Source organism: Sciurus carolinensis, chromosome 10, assembly GCF_902686445.1.
Source record: "Sciurus carolinensis chromosome 10, mSciCar1.2, whole genome shotgun sequence".
Taxonomy (NCBI): Eukaryota; Metazoa; Chordata; class Mammalia; order Rodentia; family Sciuridae; genus Sciurus; species Sciurus carolinensis.
In genome coordinates this window covers 47,398,838-47,416,166 of record NC_062222.1, presented here as the reverse complement: position 1 = coordinate 47,416,166, position 17,329 = coordinate 47,398,838, and the positions used below count along the sequence as shown (strand labels likewise).

Genomic DNA, 17,329 nt, shown 5'->3' with positions numbered 1-17,329 from the left:
CACCTACCATATAGGGTTTAGGTATCTAACCTCCAACTGCATTATTATTAGCCAGGATTGCTAGTCAAGTTATACATGCATAATCTTATCCCCAATGTTACAAGGTTATTCACCTAAAATATGAAAGCTAAATCATGGCAAGGGACAATGGGAGGAGGAGGAAGGATTTACAGAGTGGGAAGAAGAGAGCAATACAGGACAAGGGTGAGTGTACATCTGTGCATGTTCAGTAAGTGTCTGTAAAAGCAGGATTTGAAAAGGGGTTTATTTGAAAACATCAGTGTAGAAGGATGATTAACTTTATGTGTCACGTTGGTTAGGCTCTGGTGCCCAGCTAGTTGGGCAAATGCTAGTCTAGATGCTGCTGTGAAGATATTTAGTAGATGTGATTAGCATTTACACTCGGTAAGCTAAGTACAGTAGATTTCCCTCAATAATGTGGGTAGGCTATATCCAGCCAGTTAAAGGCCTTGTGAGTAAAAACTGAGGTTTTTCCTAGAGAAGAGGGAATTCTACTTCAAGATTCAGCATAGAAATCTTGCCTGATTTTCCAGCCAGCTGGCCTGTGTACAAATTTTGGATTACAATTGTATGAGTCAATCTCATAAAATAAATCTCCCTACATATTTAGGTTTCCTACTGGTTCTGTTTCTTTGCAGAATCCTGACTGATAAAATCACCAAGGTCATTTTTAGTAGTAAGCCCATTGATCCTTTTGTGTTTTTAAACTCATTTGGCATTTTGCAAGAGCACCAGCACTCCAACCATGCCAGCAGTACAGTGTGGAGAGAATAAAACCCCAAGCCCATAATCATTTTGTATCACAATGCGAAGAACTTGGTATCTCTCAATGCTTATAAGTACCTCCACTTATAAATTTTATAAGTATCTTGCCAATAACTCAAACTCAAAATATTCAACACTGAAATCCATTTTTCTCCCTAGAAGTCTCCTTTCTTGAGTTTCTGCCTCTGCAGTGTCCTCCTTTGCCCTCACGGGAGAATCATCCTTCACTTCTTCCTCTGGGAGACTCCTCCATCCTTTGTATAAAACCTATAAATGTCCCTGATAACTTTTCTCAGCTGAAGACCTCCACATCCTCCTTGCTCAGCTTCATTATTCTCTGTCCCAGTGGCATGGGCCCGATTCCACCAGAGAGGGACCCAAGAGTCACCACCCACTGCTCCATCCTCTTCACTACTCCATCTGCCAAGCCTCTCACTGTTTCTACCTCGTCAGTGCCCCTGCCTCTGCCCCGTCCTCTGCATGCTGCCTGCTACCATTCTTCCAGGCCATTCTATTTCCCACCTTAGTAGCCGCAGTACTGCCCTGGTCATCTGTCTCTTCCCATTGCTCCTCGCTCTTGGCCTTTAGCACGAGCACTCCTCCCAAAATGCTTCCCTGGCCATGCTGCTCTCCCGCTTAATTGCATCCCTCAGAGCCGGCCTACTTTTAGGGGAACAAATTAGCCTAGCACGCAAGTTTCTTCACAGCCTCTCTCCCCAGTCTCAGCTCTCCTTACTTTCCAATCTCCTTTCCTGGACTTTATATTCTAGCCTTACTGAATACACCGTTTCCCCTGAAATGCCATTCTTTCTTTTACCTCAAAGGCTTTGAAAATGCTAACCTCTTTGACAAGACACACTACTTTGATTTTCCACCTTGACAAGACCTTGAAATCGAGTGGATGGAGAGGCATCCCTGATCTCCTCTATACCCTAATCTGGATCATTTGCTCCTCTGATGTTCCTCTGCAACGCCTGGCAGATCATGAACATATTTCTGTTATAGTATTGCTAGGTTTTTGCTTTATTTCATCCTCCACTAGATTCTAAGGTCCCTGAAAACAGGGACAAGTCCTATTTGTCATTTTATCTCCATCATACAGCAGAAGAAATGGCATAAATTAGATGTTAGGCATAAGTCTAATGAATGAAAGGGTGCTGTTTTAAATAACTGTGTGAACTAATTATTAGCTATCCTTTAGAGCATTTTCTGTCTCTAAATTCTATATTATACCCTTTATTCATTCCCTCGATCATAGGGAAATTCTAATAAAAATTATGTGGAAATAAACATGTGCATTTTTGAGGCTTAAAATACTAGCAAGTAAGAAAACAAGCAAAAGATTTTATGTAATTTAACCCTAAGCAAATCTTATGAAAGCAGGAAGATTTATGAAATTAAATAGTTCCTTATAAATATCCTTTAAAAATAAAAACATTTAGGCAATCGGGAATACTAAAGATTCCATGGCTTGATACCTTTTACATTCCACCAAAGGCAAAACTGAAGTTTATTTTACAACTAAAGGAGGGAATGCTTTCTATATTCTAATCCACAACCTAGTTTGGATCAATAGAACATCTAGTTAACTTAGGCCAAATACAGGAGAACCTCATGGCGTCCATGTAACAAAATTAAGCAGGAACCACACTTTGTATAAAAGGAATCACAGCATTTTAAGAAGCTAGTTTAGAAGAATGGGGACATTGAGCTGTGATCATGGGTTGCTGAATTCTATCAAATACTCAGTCACTGAGGAGGAAAAAACAATCAACCAAATCACTCATTTGACCTTGTTCAAACTCTAACATTCACAAATGGGTCTACCTGCTTTTGTCACAGCACTTGATTTTAAAGTGGCTACTTGAATATAGGTAGGTATTACTTCATAAATCTACAGGAGTCCCATAATAATTTGGCCCATAAGATATTTACATGTGTACTTATATAAATATCCCTAGGAATTTAGCAATGTGACTAAGTATTTAGTGACAAGAAAGTAAAACAGGCAGGGGTTATGTGACACTCCATTTGTTAGGAGACTGAGTACTATGGTGGGATGTAGGTGTCCAATCAATTAAAAGCAAAGACTTTAAAATTGAGCTTACTTTTTAATTTTTTGTTTAGAAATTCTGACTATAGCTGGGGGTGTAACAGTGGTAGGGCACTTATATGAGGTTCAATCCTAAAAACCTTATAAAAAAAATCTGATGGACTTCTACCATTTTCACCTTTTTTTTTAAAGCACTTTTTTAGCTCCCTCTTATTCTACCTACCAACTATCCCTGAAAGAGAGGGGATTCATCCCTAACCTCTCACTTATCTGTTTAATCAACCAACTGATCTCCCACCATAAGAATGACAGGGATCACTCCTCACACTTCCTGAAAGTGAATCTTAAAAGTGCTCATCATTTTATCACAGAAACTTTACTAAAGATCAAACTTCGGTGTGAAACAATTAGGAATACAAGCCAAGATAGGTAATTGTACTGTTGCTAGTGGAGGAGGTTTCCTTGGACCCAGTTCTGTTACTGATGAAGGCCATGAAGCCATTCAGTGACCAGAGAAACAGAAGGAGAGGCCACAGGAACATTGACTGGTATTTAAAGATTGGGAAAGTGTTTAAAATCAATACCCTTCATTATCAATAAGGTTATGAAGTAATCTGGCAGGCCCAATCTCACCCTCTGTTATTAATCCATTAAATCCCAAATTTTCAATTTTGCAAAGATTTCAATGAAATCAACACATATGCACTAAAATAGAGCTTATATATTATTAATAACTATCATTAATAATATGAAATATTTAAGTTTTTATAGATGTTCCACACCTGGGAAAATATGAAAAAAATGGGTTAAAACCCTACTCTGCTTATAAACCATTCCTCAACTTGTGTGTTTTGTTTTGGTACTAGGGATTGAACCCAGGGGTGCTTTCCCTCTGAGCTATATCCCTAGTCCCTTTTATTTTTTAAATTTTGAGACAGGATCTTGCTAAATTGTTGAGAGTCTCACTAAATTGTTGAGGCTTGTTTCAAATTGGCAATTCTCCTGCCTCAGCCTCCTAAATCCCTGGGATTACAGGCATGTGCCACCCTGCCCAGCTTGTTTTTTGTTTTAAATCTCTTCCTTTTATGTCTTTTTCTGGTCAGGTTTCTAGTGATAATAGTTTGTTCTTCTTCTTTTTCTTCTTTGTCTTATTTGTATATTACAATTATACAAAATAGCGAGGCACATGATGTCATATTTGTGCATGCACATAACATAATTTGATCGATCTCATTCCCAGCACCTTTCTTTATCCCTCCTCCTCCTTCCCACAGATTTTCTTGCTCTACTCTACTGGTTTCCCTTCAATGATGATGATGATGACCACAATGACAACCATCACTTTTCCAGTAATAATAGTTTTAAAGAATGTTCTGTAAATTTTAACCAAGGCCACACTGTTACCAAAGTGACATATCTATATACATTTCTCTGGGGATTTTTGCTTCTTTCTTTTTCTTAAGAAATCATTTCCAGATAGGATACAGAGACTTCCCTAATTTGTTTACATTTTCTTCTGAGCCCACAGCTACATTTTTCTATCTCCTTTAAAGTTAGGTAGGAATCTGATTTTACTTTTTCCAAAGGAATGTGGTTGGAAGTGATACAAACCAAAAAAGCCTATACTTCCAGGAGTGCTAAAAAAAAAAAAAAAAAAATCCTCCCTTCTGACCCTCTACTCTCTTTCCTTATCTATCCGATGGCTATAGGTCCTTGCCCACGAGAGCCTTGGAACCTGCATGTTGAAGATAGCAGAGTCTCCATTCATCTGGGTCCCTGTAAGAAACATCACCCCTAACCATGTAAAAGACATAAATCTCTATTGTGGTAAGCCAGTAAACATCTCGATGTTTGTCTGCTACAACAATTTAAGTTATTCTAAAACAGATGGTATCCAGAAATACTCCATAACAAAAACTAATGTTGCAAAGAAAAATAACATTACAACTTGCATATCTGTTTTCTCTCTTCCTTTTTTTTTTTTTACTTTAACATCCTTCAATTTATCTCAGTTCAAAGATAAACTTAATCATTGTCATTGCCACTTTCAGAATTCCAAAGTTCTTCCTAACCTGGCATACAATCTACAGAATTAAAGCAAATCACTGTTGAACATGGACCTCACCAAAAATGGCGCCTGAACTACTCAAAAGAGCAGAAACGAAAAGACAGTGGGGAACCTTGTAGTAGTTAGTTTATGATTACATTCTTTTTTCTTCTTCTGTTCCAGGAGGCAAATGAAACCTATCTTGTGATAACCTATTGTCATTCTATTATAATTCCATCCCCAAGAAGCCTTCAATGACAAATTAATTCTCCAGATTTCCATTTCTTTGGCTTGTTCAGGTGACTGGATTCTTTCTTACTATCGATACTACCTCCTACAAGACAAATGGTTTGCTCCCTCTATCAACAATGATAACCTGTCATTAGAAGAAAGAGAATATTCCCTACCCATTTAAAGAGTCCAAAGAGAAAGAAAAATCTTTTCATAATTTAGCAGTAGTGTAACAAAAGTAAGTTCAGGAACTTACTTCAAGAAAATATTTTACCTAGGTTTCTTAAGAGACAAATGTCACACTTCGCAGGATGCACTTCCATTAGATGATTATTAGATGATTCATAAGTTAGTTTTAAATAACTGGCAGTATGGAAAGAACACATGCAAGTTGTGAGATCTACAAAGAATTACGGGAGTATGATATGAGCCACATGTGATAGAGGATAAAATAAGATAACTGCAAAGTGGGTGGTAACATTTATACCTAACTGCCTGAAAAACCTCTTGTAGAAATAGGGGAAAGTGGGCTTTGAAGAGAGATAGGCCCGTGTTCCTATTCCAGACCTACCCTCCTGCTTGATGTGCATGTTTGGGCAAATTACTTGAACAGCCCAAAACTCAGTTTCTTCTTCTGTAAAACAGGTATAACAAATTTCTAGGTCACGGGGTGGAATGAGAATTGGTAAGTAAAGTGACCTAGAGAGGTAGTTGCTATCGATTGTGGTTATATCTGGAAAATATTTACTTTTGAATTAAAAATCGTACAGATCTCCTTTTTTCAATTTGAAGTAAAAATGTCAGAGTTTTTCATCTGAAAGTTCTATGGAGATTTCTTTTCCTAATTCATTTACCACATTGGCAGAAATAGCACTGTAAGCTTCACTTGGCTGAGTCTGCTTCATTCATCTGTCAACAAGATTCTAAGGTTCAAACCGAGTTGACAATTGTGGAAGGTGGATGGAACGGAACTGCAGCGCAGCGGCGTCGTGTTTCGCACCTCAGAGGGTTCTGGCTACCAACAATAACATCATATCTCTGTCAGTCAAGCGTAATTATGGGGCTTGATAGACTGATACCAATAAAACAGCCAGTTAAAAAAGGTCTCCTGACTCCTTCCTGGCTGCAATTATAGGACTCGCTTGATTCTGTGACCTGTGAATGGTACAATGGTACTTCCTTCTGGGACAAAAGGACAGAGGGACTGCATCCCCTCTGGACTCTAAAAATCAGAACCAGGAAGAAAATTGGCCCCATCTGAAAACACTGAAGTTATTTTGTAAATGTGGATCAAACCCTTTACTTCCTATTTCAATATGAATATATTCTAAAGATACCCAAAATGGGAGTGCAGTTTCATAGCCAGGAACACAATGGTCAGGCACATCACCATTCTTGCAAGTAAGAGTTGTGGCATCTGAGCTAGACATGCAAAGAACCCACATGGAGTCCTTTAAAGTGGTATTCTAATACATGTTACCTTTATGAGAAAGAAAACAGAAAAAGGATTTGACACCCACGTAAAAACAAATTACATATATTGTTATAAAATTGTCTCATTGCACCCTTTTATGGTGGAGTCTCCTATGGTAGCAATATCTTTTTGTTATGTGATGGGCTGACAGATCTGACTCCATGAGAATGTTATAAGCCAGACTCTAAGGGAAATGACTAAACAGACTCCATTTTGCTCTGAGACTCCATGTTATGTAGGAAATAAGCTTCTCCCATGGGAACACCCCACCTCTGTGCCCATCATGTTACTTGGTGTGACATGTTTAATAATATACAATGGGAACTCCTATGTAGTAAAGAATTGCTCTCTTTTGATTCCTATTGCTCTTAAACAATGTCCCATGTAAACAGTCATTGTGTGGATGTTAGCAACCATTCTTTAGTTTGTACCTAGGTAAGGGTCATTTTGACCCACTTCCCCCTCTATTGATGATCTCATGATGTTACTTTGTAATTTTGAATCATAGCAACAGACACTTATGATTGATGTGATTTTTGGTATAAGAACCCCTACAACCCTGTGGTCGGGGCTGTTCTCCCAATAGCCATTTTTTGGGGCATTGTGTGAGACAGTCAGCCGGCCGGCTTAATAAAGACTCTCAAATTTGGACTTCTCAGTGGTGATCGGTCTGTTCTTAAGTTGCGCCCCATAACAGTTAAAATGGACAAGGCTGAACAGTTTCTTGTAGAGAAAACTGATATGTGGGATCTAATGCAAGTTGCTTTTCGAGCTTTAAATTATAAATGATCTCAACATGCAAGAATATGGAAACTGACAAGAGAAACACACAATTATATATCCACATATAATTCTAGGGTGAGGTATCCAAGTTTTCCAACATAAATCAAATGAAGTTGTAAATGCAAGGTTACTAAATTAAATTTTATTATGTATGGTTTTCTTTTTTGTTTTGTTTATTTAATCTTACTTGAGAACATTACATCAGGAGAGCAAAGAAAATCAGGTCACTCTCAGTGATCATGAGGGACAAGGTGATCTGCCATTCTCTCCTTGGGACAACCAGTCCCATGCTTGTTTATTCCTTCAGAGAGTGCCCTAATATGCTGTCCTTTGCATAATGAAAAAGTGAAGGCACAAAGTGAAAGTGAATGACAAGAAAATCACATCAGGATCCTCAGTTACACTTCATGATCCTTCTGTTCATAGGAAGCCACAGTGCCTCCAGTGCTCAGGGCCACAGGAAGTTCATTTACTTACCATAAAATCTACGTCAAGGACTGCTCACCAGGAGCAAGTCTATTCAACTTCTCAGACAACCTCTGGACTTCATGTTTAGAGTACAGAATGAAACTAAGAGCATTTGTGATTAAAATGGCAAACAATGTCTTGAGGTTATATCCAGTATCTTATTTGGGGAATATGTTAGTTACTTCACAAAAGCTATTTTTGCTTGCTCTGACCAAAATGCCTGACAACTTAGAGAAGGAAAAATTTATTTGGGACACATGATTTCAGAGGTTCAACCTGTGGTCACCTGAGTGCTTTGCTCTTAGCCCAAGATGAACAGAACATCATGGGGGAAGGGTGTTGCGGAGGGAAGCCGCTCTCCTCATGGTAGTCAGAAAGCAGGGAGAGGAAGGGGAAGGGGCCACAGGAAGATGAACCTTCAAGGACATGCCCCAAATGACCCACCTCCTCAAATCACACCCCACATGCCTGTAGTCACCACCCAGTTAGTCCAATCAAACTAGGAGGAACTGATTAGTTTACAGCTTTCACAATCCAACTGTTTTTATCTCCAAAAATTCCTGCATTAATACAAGAGCTTTTGGGTTTTGGGGAACACCTCATATCCAAACCATAACATATTGATAGTCGAGTGATATTTTAAAAGACACAAAATCAGAGAAATAAATATTTTTCTGAAAATGAAATTACATAAACTGACAGATACCAGTTCATAGAAAAGAAGCAGAAGGAAAAACTACACATAAAATTGAAATTATGCTAAAATTAGAAGGAATAAGGTCACTAGAAATTAATACATGTCTAATCAGAATGCAATTGTTCATTAATATTTACTCAGAAATAAAAAGCATAATGGAAATTTGTTATAAATTTGTTATAAAGTCACCCAGTTTGTATCTAGAAAGCAAAATTTAATAGAAAACAGATATTTCTTAGAAGTCATGGATGGAGGTTTAGAAATTAGAGTTTCAACCAGATTTCACTAAGAGGTATTTAACCCATAAGGGCCCACATGATCTAATGTCCTAAGTACTATGGTAACACCCCACTGTGTTAGTGAAGATAGCATGGTTGTTATATTTTCCCCTCTCTTCTCCCACTGAACATCATTGGAATGGTAACATGAGAGGGCTACTGAGAACAAAATGAAATTATGTGTTTAAAGTGCCTAGGATATAGCCTGCTCTATGCTTAATAATGCTAGTTCTCTTTCCTACATTTAATAACACTAGGATAATGGATATCCTTAAATATAAAATTTGGACTAATAGATGGCTCAAGAAAGCAAGTGCTATTTGAATTTTCAAAGAATCAAAGAGAAAATACTAGAACCCTGGCAGAAATGAGATCTATCTCTTGACATGGTAAAAACATATTTCACACAAAAAAGTTTTGAACATGCTACTATAGCTGTAACCTCCAGGGTCTCTCCTGGATAGTAGTGGTTTATTTCTAGTTTTAAGGACAGGGCTTAAATATGAAGCCAAAGAGTAAAGACTCCTAGACCCAGGGCATGCCATCTGCCTAGCATTAAGCAAGAGCTGAAAGTCAGTTACAAAAGCAAAGATTTTTTTGACCATGATTTATGTTCCATCCTTGAACGTGACAGGAAGACTGCAAAAGATATTTGGAAGCCAATGCTTCCTCTGAATCAAGTAAACGAGTATATGCTAAGCCCCTCTCCCCAGACCATGCTGGTCTGTTAGGGTAAGTTGCCAATATGGTATCCTTGAATCCTGCAGTACACTGGTTATCTGGGATGAGAAAATATCTCCAGGCCAATGATCATTGCTACTGTAAAGGCACAGTGCACAGAATAAACACTGGGGTCAGACAAGAGATATCTAGGATATTACTCAAAAACACATCCAGCTCAAAGCTGACAAGATAATCTGTTCCTATGAGTGCAAAGCAGACTGGAATGCTAGAGCTATGACCTACTCAAGGAAAGAAAAAAGAGAGTGAAACTCTCCAAGGGCTCCATCTCAGGCTCTTTATGCAGGCAAAGCTCCAACAGACTTCAAAGCGAGTGTTGCTAAGGAGGGAGGACTGGGCCAAGCCCACAGGGGGTATCACTTCCGAGATCCTGTTGCCATCTACATTTGGTGGACTGGCAAATGCAAATATTTCAGATAGGAGTTTAAACAGATGAAAAAAGAAGTGTGAAATAGCTTGGAGATTTGCTTGCAAAAGAAACCTCAGAATTCCAGGAAAAGTATTTAAAATCAGAAGCTTCTTAAGTTATCCCCAAAGTCTCCAGTGAGTAATTGGTGTGTGTGATAAAGGATCAAAAATAAAATTGTGTTTTAAATGGTTACATATTGCACTCCAACCTCCAACATAACACACGGTGCCCAAATTGTAAAGGAAAAAAAACTTTTTTCCAAACTTAAGTACTCCTAAGAGGTCAGTTAACTTGTTTCTAATTGAAATGTAGATGATATTTTAATGCTTTAACCAAATTTTAACATACGTGATGCTGATTAATGCAGAAGAGCCCAAATCATCAAATATACTTACAGGAGGACCTGTGGGGTAAGGGGTGGAGAGATAAGAAAAAGAAAAAGGGAGAGATGAATTAGCAAATGTGCAAAATGCTAAGATTAAATAAAAGATTAAAAGATCATCATTCTCATCACAAAACAAGGGAGGTTACTAAGAACTGTGATTAGATTCAGAAAAATGCCTTTACGTCTTCACAAAAATTTTACATAAAGTCTTATGGAATTTTCAGATTCCTCTAGACCTGTTTGTGGATTACTGGGAGGTCCATGTAAGTGAAGTCTGTTCAGTTATAAAAGTTTAGATAAAATATGAATCAGGAAAATCTTTGGTTATTAATTAACATACACTAGTTAAAGAGAATTAATATCTAACTTTTTGAGTTGGGTAGAACAGCCAAATCACAAATGAACCTGAGATTTGTTTTAAGAATGTTTTTCATTCTTAAATGAAAATACAGTACTGTCAAAACATAAAAGACTAAGGCCTAGTGTTTATGCAAGGGTTTCTTTAAATCTATGTATTATTTTCGAAACAAAGTCTAAGAAAATCCCAATAATTCACACACTATATATTCAACTAAAGCACCTTTTTTTTTTTTTTTTAAGTTGTTGCTGGACCTTTATTTTATTCACTTCTTTAAATGCAGTGCTGAGAATCAAATCCAGTACCTCACACATGTGAGGCAAGGGCTCTACCCCTGAGCCACAACCTCAGTCCCTTGAAGCACCAATTTTATGTACCTAAGAAGTTGGGACTTGATTTTTATGTTTCCTATAAAACTTTAAATAAGGGGCTGGGGAGATAGCTCAGTTGGTTCAATCCCCTGCACTGCAAAAGCACAGTAGTTTTCTTCTTCCCTTAATGCTCTCTTTCTTACGACAAAAACATCATCTCCATGATTATCTGATTTAAGCAATAGTCACTTCTTTTTCCTCAAATTTATAAAGCAACCTGTTATTAAACTTCACACTTTGTGACAGTATACCTTCACAATTTCAATTATTCAATTTCAATGAGGTTAAAAGATAGCTTTTGAGGATACTTTTAAAGAAATCCTGCAGCTCTATGGTTCGTATTAATGAATTTTCATAATCTCTTTTAAATTTGTCAGTTTTTTAAAAAAAGAAGAGGAAATGAATGCTCCCCCCCCCGCCCCCAATTTCCCAATTAATCTACTGTCTGCTCCTCCTGGGTTAGTCTCCTAAGGTTTCAACGCTCAGTAACTGACCTTTTTGAATACTGATAAACAACATATAAAAAAAATTTCACAGCATGTTACAATCAAACTTTAAATACCTCATCATGAAAGGAGGAACTAATGACCTGATGAACTTCATCTGGTCATTTACATTTTTGGAATCTTAGACTTCATAAAACAAAATAGTAAGTGAACTCACCTATTGGTATAACTTGTTTGCAAAAAATATTTTAATATGGCGTTTTCATTTTAGTTTGCCTATAAGGATTTGGCCTGAAAGCAAACATGACTGGAGTGGGAGTCAGGACAATTAGTTCTGTTTCAAGTTTGGCTCATCAGAGTTGCACAGCCTTGGCCAAATCACCTGACTGCTCTGGGCCTCTGTTTCTTCCACTACAAAATGAATATGCTGGATTGAATACTAATGTTCTTGTCATCACTAGAAGTCTTCAGTTATACAAGAAGGGTCAAAACCCCCAATGCTTAAAAAGAATGGGAATAAAAGCATGACAAGATTGTGCCAGTTGGATGACCTAATAATAAAACTTCCAAGGTATGTGCCCCAGTGTCCTAAGGCAGATATTTTGCAAAACTCCCATATCTACTGACCACCTGTAGTGATAGAAACATGGGCAATGTCACCACACTGTGTGCAGCTCAGAAACCCTCCAAGGGGGCACAGTAAAAATTGGGTGTCAGTGGTTTTTAAACTGTAATTAATAATGTTTTGCAAACTTCTTATGATTTGATGAAAATAAGAAGAGTAAAAATAAATCTAGGTCTAGTGCAGAAGATTTAAACACTCACTCAACCACCACCAAGGCAGTAGGATCATTAATTAGGAAGAACAGATGTGGGGACCTCACTGGAACATGACAGACACAGCAGCTGAAAGAGAAACTTACCAGATTCTCCTCTCCGGCCTCTCTTCCCTCGCTTTCCCGGAGGACCTGAAATACAAAGAATCATTTTTTGAGTGTACTTTAACTGTCTTTGGGGCGGGGGTGCGGCTGCAAAATGGCTAGTACATAATTTCTATATATTTTCTGTTTTAAACTTCAAAGAGAACAGATGTTTTCAAAGGGCAATGCTGTCTTTAGTGTTTCAGCAAAACTGTTAAGCTCCATTCAATTATAAAAGCTGGTCTAGATATCTGATCATCCAGTGTTACTGAAGAACATTAGAGTCAGAATTTTTGTTAATCCTGTTTAACATCATCAGTAAAGAAAGGTTTTGCTAAGCAAATTGTTAGTGTTGAGATTTCATATTTCTTAGAAATGTTTATTTTCTCAAAGTTTTAGTATATTACCAATAGAAAGTACCAAGTGCCAGTGACTACAGTTTATGCTCAGTCAGGTTGATCATAATCTTTCTGAAAATATTGAGCTAGCCATTAACTAAATATATTATCAGTCAAGGAAAAGAGTATTAAAAATACATATATATTTCATTAAATGTGAATATACTAAAACTTCTTTAACTGATAATCACTTGAATAGATTTACAACTCTTTAACTGCACCGTGTTTAGGTAATATGCTTAAGTCTGATTTTTCTAGAGATTGACTCATTAAATGAATGGTCTTTGTGATGATGCCATTCTAAAAGCAGAGAAAAAACTGTCTTCCAGTGAATTGATTATAAAAGACCACCAAGCTAGTACATATCAGACTTAGCACAAAATTCTCGACATTCATAGCTTTCAAGCCATCATTCTCAATTACATAATTTCTGTTCTCATTTCCTTGAGTAGAAATAGCTTCCACTGAATTATGGTTCGGGCAAATAGAAGAGAATAATTAACCCACCATGAGAATGGAGGGCTTATAATATTGCTGGGAGAAAAAGGCCAAGGAAAATAGGGAACTGACTGGCTTTAAAGAATGAGCTGCAATATAGGCCATAGCATGCAGTGACTCTCAGCGTGATGTGGAGCCACCAGCTTACACATGGAAGCACTCTCCTGAGAAACGAAAACATCAGTGGGCCAGTTCGTTTTCCCCAAAACCCTCCCACAGGATAAGTCTGGCTGAGGGTAAAAATCAATTTGGCAATAAAATTGATTGAAAATATTAGGAGAAGCTGCTTTGAAGCAAAGTCTGTAACTGTCATTAGATTTCAGATTCTTTCTGTATTCTGGATTAAAGGGAGGTTTTTGTCATATTCAAGGTATTCTTGGCCAGGTTAGGAACAGGAAGAGAATCAAATAAATAGGTAAACAAACCTTAGGTCCTTAATAGGTATAAAAAAATACATTTATATACCAATGTACATACTGACATTTTCTAATATATACAACTTCCTTAAGATTAGTAATTGGATTTTTTTGTCGTCGATATACATAGTTGATTAAACTAAGAACTACTTAGGAAACACTGTGAGGTTATGATGTCTGTGGTTCACTGGGTAAGAACAGTAGGAGGCACTGTTAGAGAACAGTTGACCATTTCCAGAATTGAATACAGAAGTCCCAAGATTGAACTTTAACGTCATTTGACAAATAAAAACAATACACATTTGAACATGTAGAAGGAGAAACCTAAAAATATTAAAAGATAAAGAGAAAAATGTTAAAAATGGCCAGAGGGAGAATTACAGAGGCAGGCATTTTGACTGACTGTTGACTCACCCACAACGAAGGTGGGAAGCCCCCACCCTAATTTTTAGGACACATCTTAGAAGACGTTACTTATTTATTTGGAATTAGCTTATTTGTTATTTTACCCTGAGTAGTCTTCCTTGAAAATGGAAAAATTCACCAAGTAAAAACAATAGGTTGCATAAATCATTTGAAGAACTTGAAGAAAGTACTTTTAAAATATCAGATTAGGAGAAATGATCAAAGAAGCAAGGGTGTCTTTTGAAAAAAATCAAAAGACAAAGGAACAATAATCAGAAGGCTTAAAGAAATGAATTCAATTTTCAGAAAATCTGTTACACTGAGAATTGAAGAAGAGGGTGTAAGGAAATAGAACACACTTGGCAAGACATATATCTATTGAAAAGACAGGGTTTTACAAAGAACATTCTAATATTTGACAAAGAAAATAAAGCTAAATTATGAGACAATGAGAATCTAAAGTATATTGGAAATGCCAACAATATTAAATTGAAGAAGAATATATTACAATTACAAAAGGAAGGAGAAGACTACATTGAGCATTATCCTGAGTGCAGTGAACCAAGAAATTATATGAAACTCCCAGGAAGACCGGTATAAAGATCTTGCATACAAAGAGAATAAGTTGATGTCCACTGTGTGGATAAAATGATTTGATCTTGCTTCTGAATTTAAGAGCAAAAATAAAAATTCAAAACTGAAATGGATGAGATGAATTTGACAATGAACAGATGGCAGATGAGAAGTGAGAAGACAAAAAATCAGAAAAAAACACAATAGATGTTTTCCAGACAAAAGAGCTGCTAACAATAGTTGGAAAAGACAGTGACCACTTCCATTCCAAACTGAGTGATGAAGTGTCAGCCAGGAATCAACTGCAAGAATAAATAGAGTAGCTAGAACTTGACTCTTATTCACTGAATTTGGCCAGAGGTTTGCAACAGAAAATTCCAAGGAATTCTATCAGCAGAAAGACATGACTCTGCAAAAGACATGACTTTGCAAGAACATGAATCGGAAGATAAAAAGCAGAAGCTATCAGCAACAAAGGAAGTGAAACTTCCACACAGAGAATTTATGTAATGAAGAATGAGTTCTAGAAAACAGGGAGACTACAAAACCAGATTGCCCTTCAGGATTAGAAGATTCATGGCCCTTGGTATGCTCATTCTTCAGAAAGAGTTCTTGCTAACTTTGCAAAGATGATGCAAACAGCCTAGATAGAAATTGGTTTTACAAAAAAGCAGCCATATGGTACGCTTTACAGACCAGTGATTATAAACCCAATAGTAGACAGACCCAGGTCATCAAATAACATCATGGTCAGGCCTTTTACAGCAAGCCAGTGATTTGTGCCAAAATTAATATTGTGTGAATGTGCTACTCCTAACTAATGATATACTGTGTTAAGGCTCTTCTCTAAGGTTAGAAGTAAACCTGTGCCTATATATGAGACTTCGTGTGGTCTTCAGGATGGTGGTTATTGAAGGTAACTGAATGTGCTTATCTGATTAACTTCATAACTTGTCAGTTCTACCCCTGTTTTTATGCATCTGTTCATTCCTGTCTCCTCTTATCAGTATTGCAAAATCAAGCTTAAACATAACCCTTCTGGGTGCTCACATACACAGTATTTATTTTTTACTTTTATTTATTTGATTATTTTTATTTTTTATTTTGTTGGACTGCAGATTGACTCAGGAATGTGTATGTGCTAGGCAAGCTCTCTGCCACTGAGCTACGTCCCCAGCTCAGTATTCATTTAAAAGCAGTGAGTTCAATTTAAAATTTCAAAAAGTATCTCTTTTTTTTTAATTTTAAAGCAAAAAATACTGACAAATGTCAGGCATAGTCGTGCATGCCTGTGATCCCAGTGGCTTGGGAGGCTGAGGCAGGAAGATTTTGAGTTCAAAGCCAGGCTCAACCACTTAGCAGGCCCTGAGCAACTCAGCAAGATCCTGTCTCTAAGTAAAATATTAAAAAGGGCTGGGAATGTGGCTCAGTGGTTAAGTGCCCCTGGGTTCAAGTCTTGGTATCAAAAAAAGAAAAAAATATTGACAAATGTTTTAATGGCTCTGTTTTATACACCGTTAGAGTAATAAAAAATATAAAAATTGTTAGTAAAATTATTCATTGTATTTTAGTTATAAACAACAAAAATTAAGTCACTAAATTTTGATTTTTATACTCTCAGCAGATTGTATCATAGTTTTAATAATGTGAATATTTATAATGTCCTGATCCCCTAAAATTAGTAACTAAAATTATTTTTGTCAAATTCCCAAAGGAGATTTTTTAAAACTGAATAAAAATACCTAATCTTTATTAAAATAATTTTATGGATATTCTTTTTATAAGTATGCTTATTTTCAAGCTTTTATATGGAAATTTTTAAGAATTCCATATAAAACTTATAACACAAAATAAAAATTATATCCACCCAATGAAGATTAAATACAACCATGGGAGGAGTTGGGGATCCAGCTCAGTGGTAAAGCCCTGGACTAGCAGCACAAGTCCCTGGGTTCAATCCCCAGCCCTTCAAAACCAAATTAACCAACCAAACAAAAAACCAAATCCAATGTGACCCATGGAAGGTAAAGAAAGAAAAGAACAACAAACAAAACAAAACAAACAAACAAACAAAAAACCACACTTCTTTGGGTAGCTAATAAATGTGAGTTTATTAACAATGTAAAATATTAAGCTATCTAAAGCCAACTGTCTATTCAGTGGTTTATATGTAAAATGAAGTACTTGTTTGAAGTAGTAGCCAAAACGGTTTAAGTTACTGGTTTAAAAGAAAATGAGCTAATTATTCCAGAATATACTGTTCATTAGGACATTTCTTAAAAAGGAAAACATGTCTTTCTGGCAAAATATGTTTTTTATTTTTCTCATGAAATAGATCAAGAATAGGACTCTTATTTTGTCTAATTCTGTATATTTGTAACTTTAAAGGAAGTGGAAATTTTAACAATTGCTGATGTTTTAAATAAACACAAGTGACATATCAGAATTGTGAATCTAATTCTGAAAATAATGTGATCATTATGAGTTGGGATAGACAAAATAAGAAATAGGTAGAAAGAGAAATAAAGGAAGGAACAGGCAAAAAGACAGTAATTCAGAAGTTCTGTGTACTTTTCTGGGCCTGTCACTGCC

The 17,329-nt window shown here is 36.6% G+C and overlaps 1 protein-coding gene across 2 annotated transcripts in view; it reads right to left on the bottom strand.

The window, feature by feature from the left end:
• Col25a1 (collagen type XXV alpha 1 chain) overlaps window positions 1-17,329 on the bottom strand; it is a 434,308-nt gene that overhangs the window by 181,951 nt on the left and 235,028 nt on the right. For both annotated transcript variants that reach the window (XM_047566623.1, XM_047566624.1), the window contains exons 3-4: window positions 12,451-12,495; window positions 10,363-10,370 (exon numbers count right to left, since the gene is read on the bottom strand). In XM_047566623.1, coding sequence (XP_047422579.1) covers window positions 10,363-10,370; window positions 12,451-12,495 — 53 coding nt within the window. The remainder of the gene's footprint in view (window positions 1-10,362; window positions 10,371-12,450; window positions 12,496-17,329) is intronic.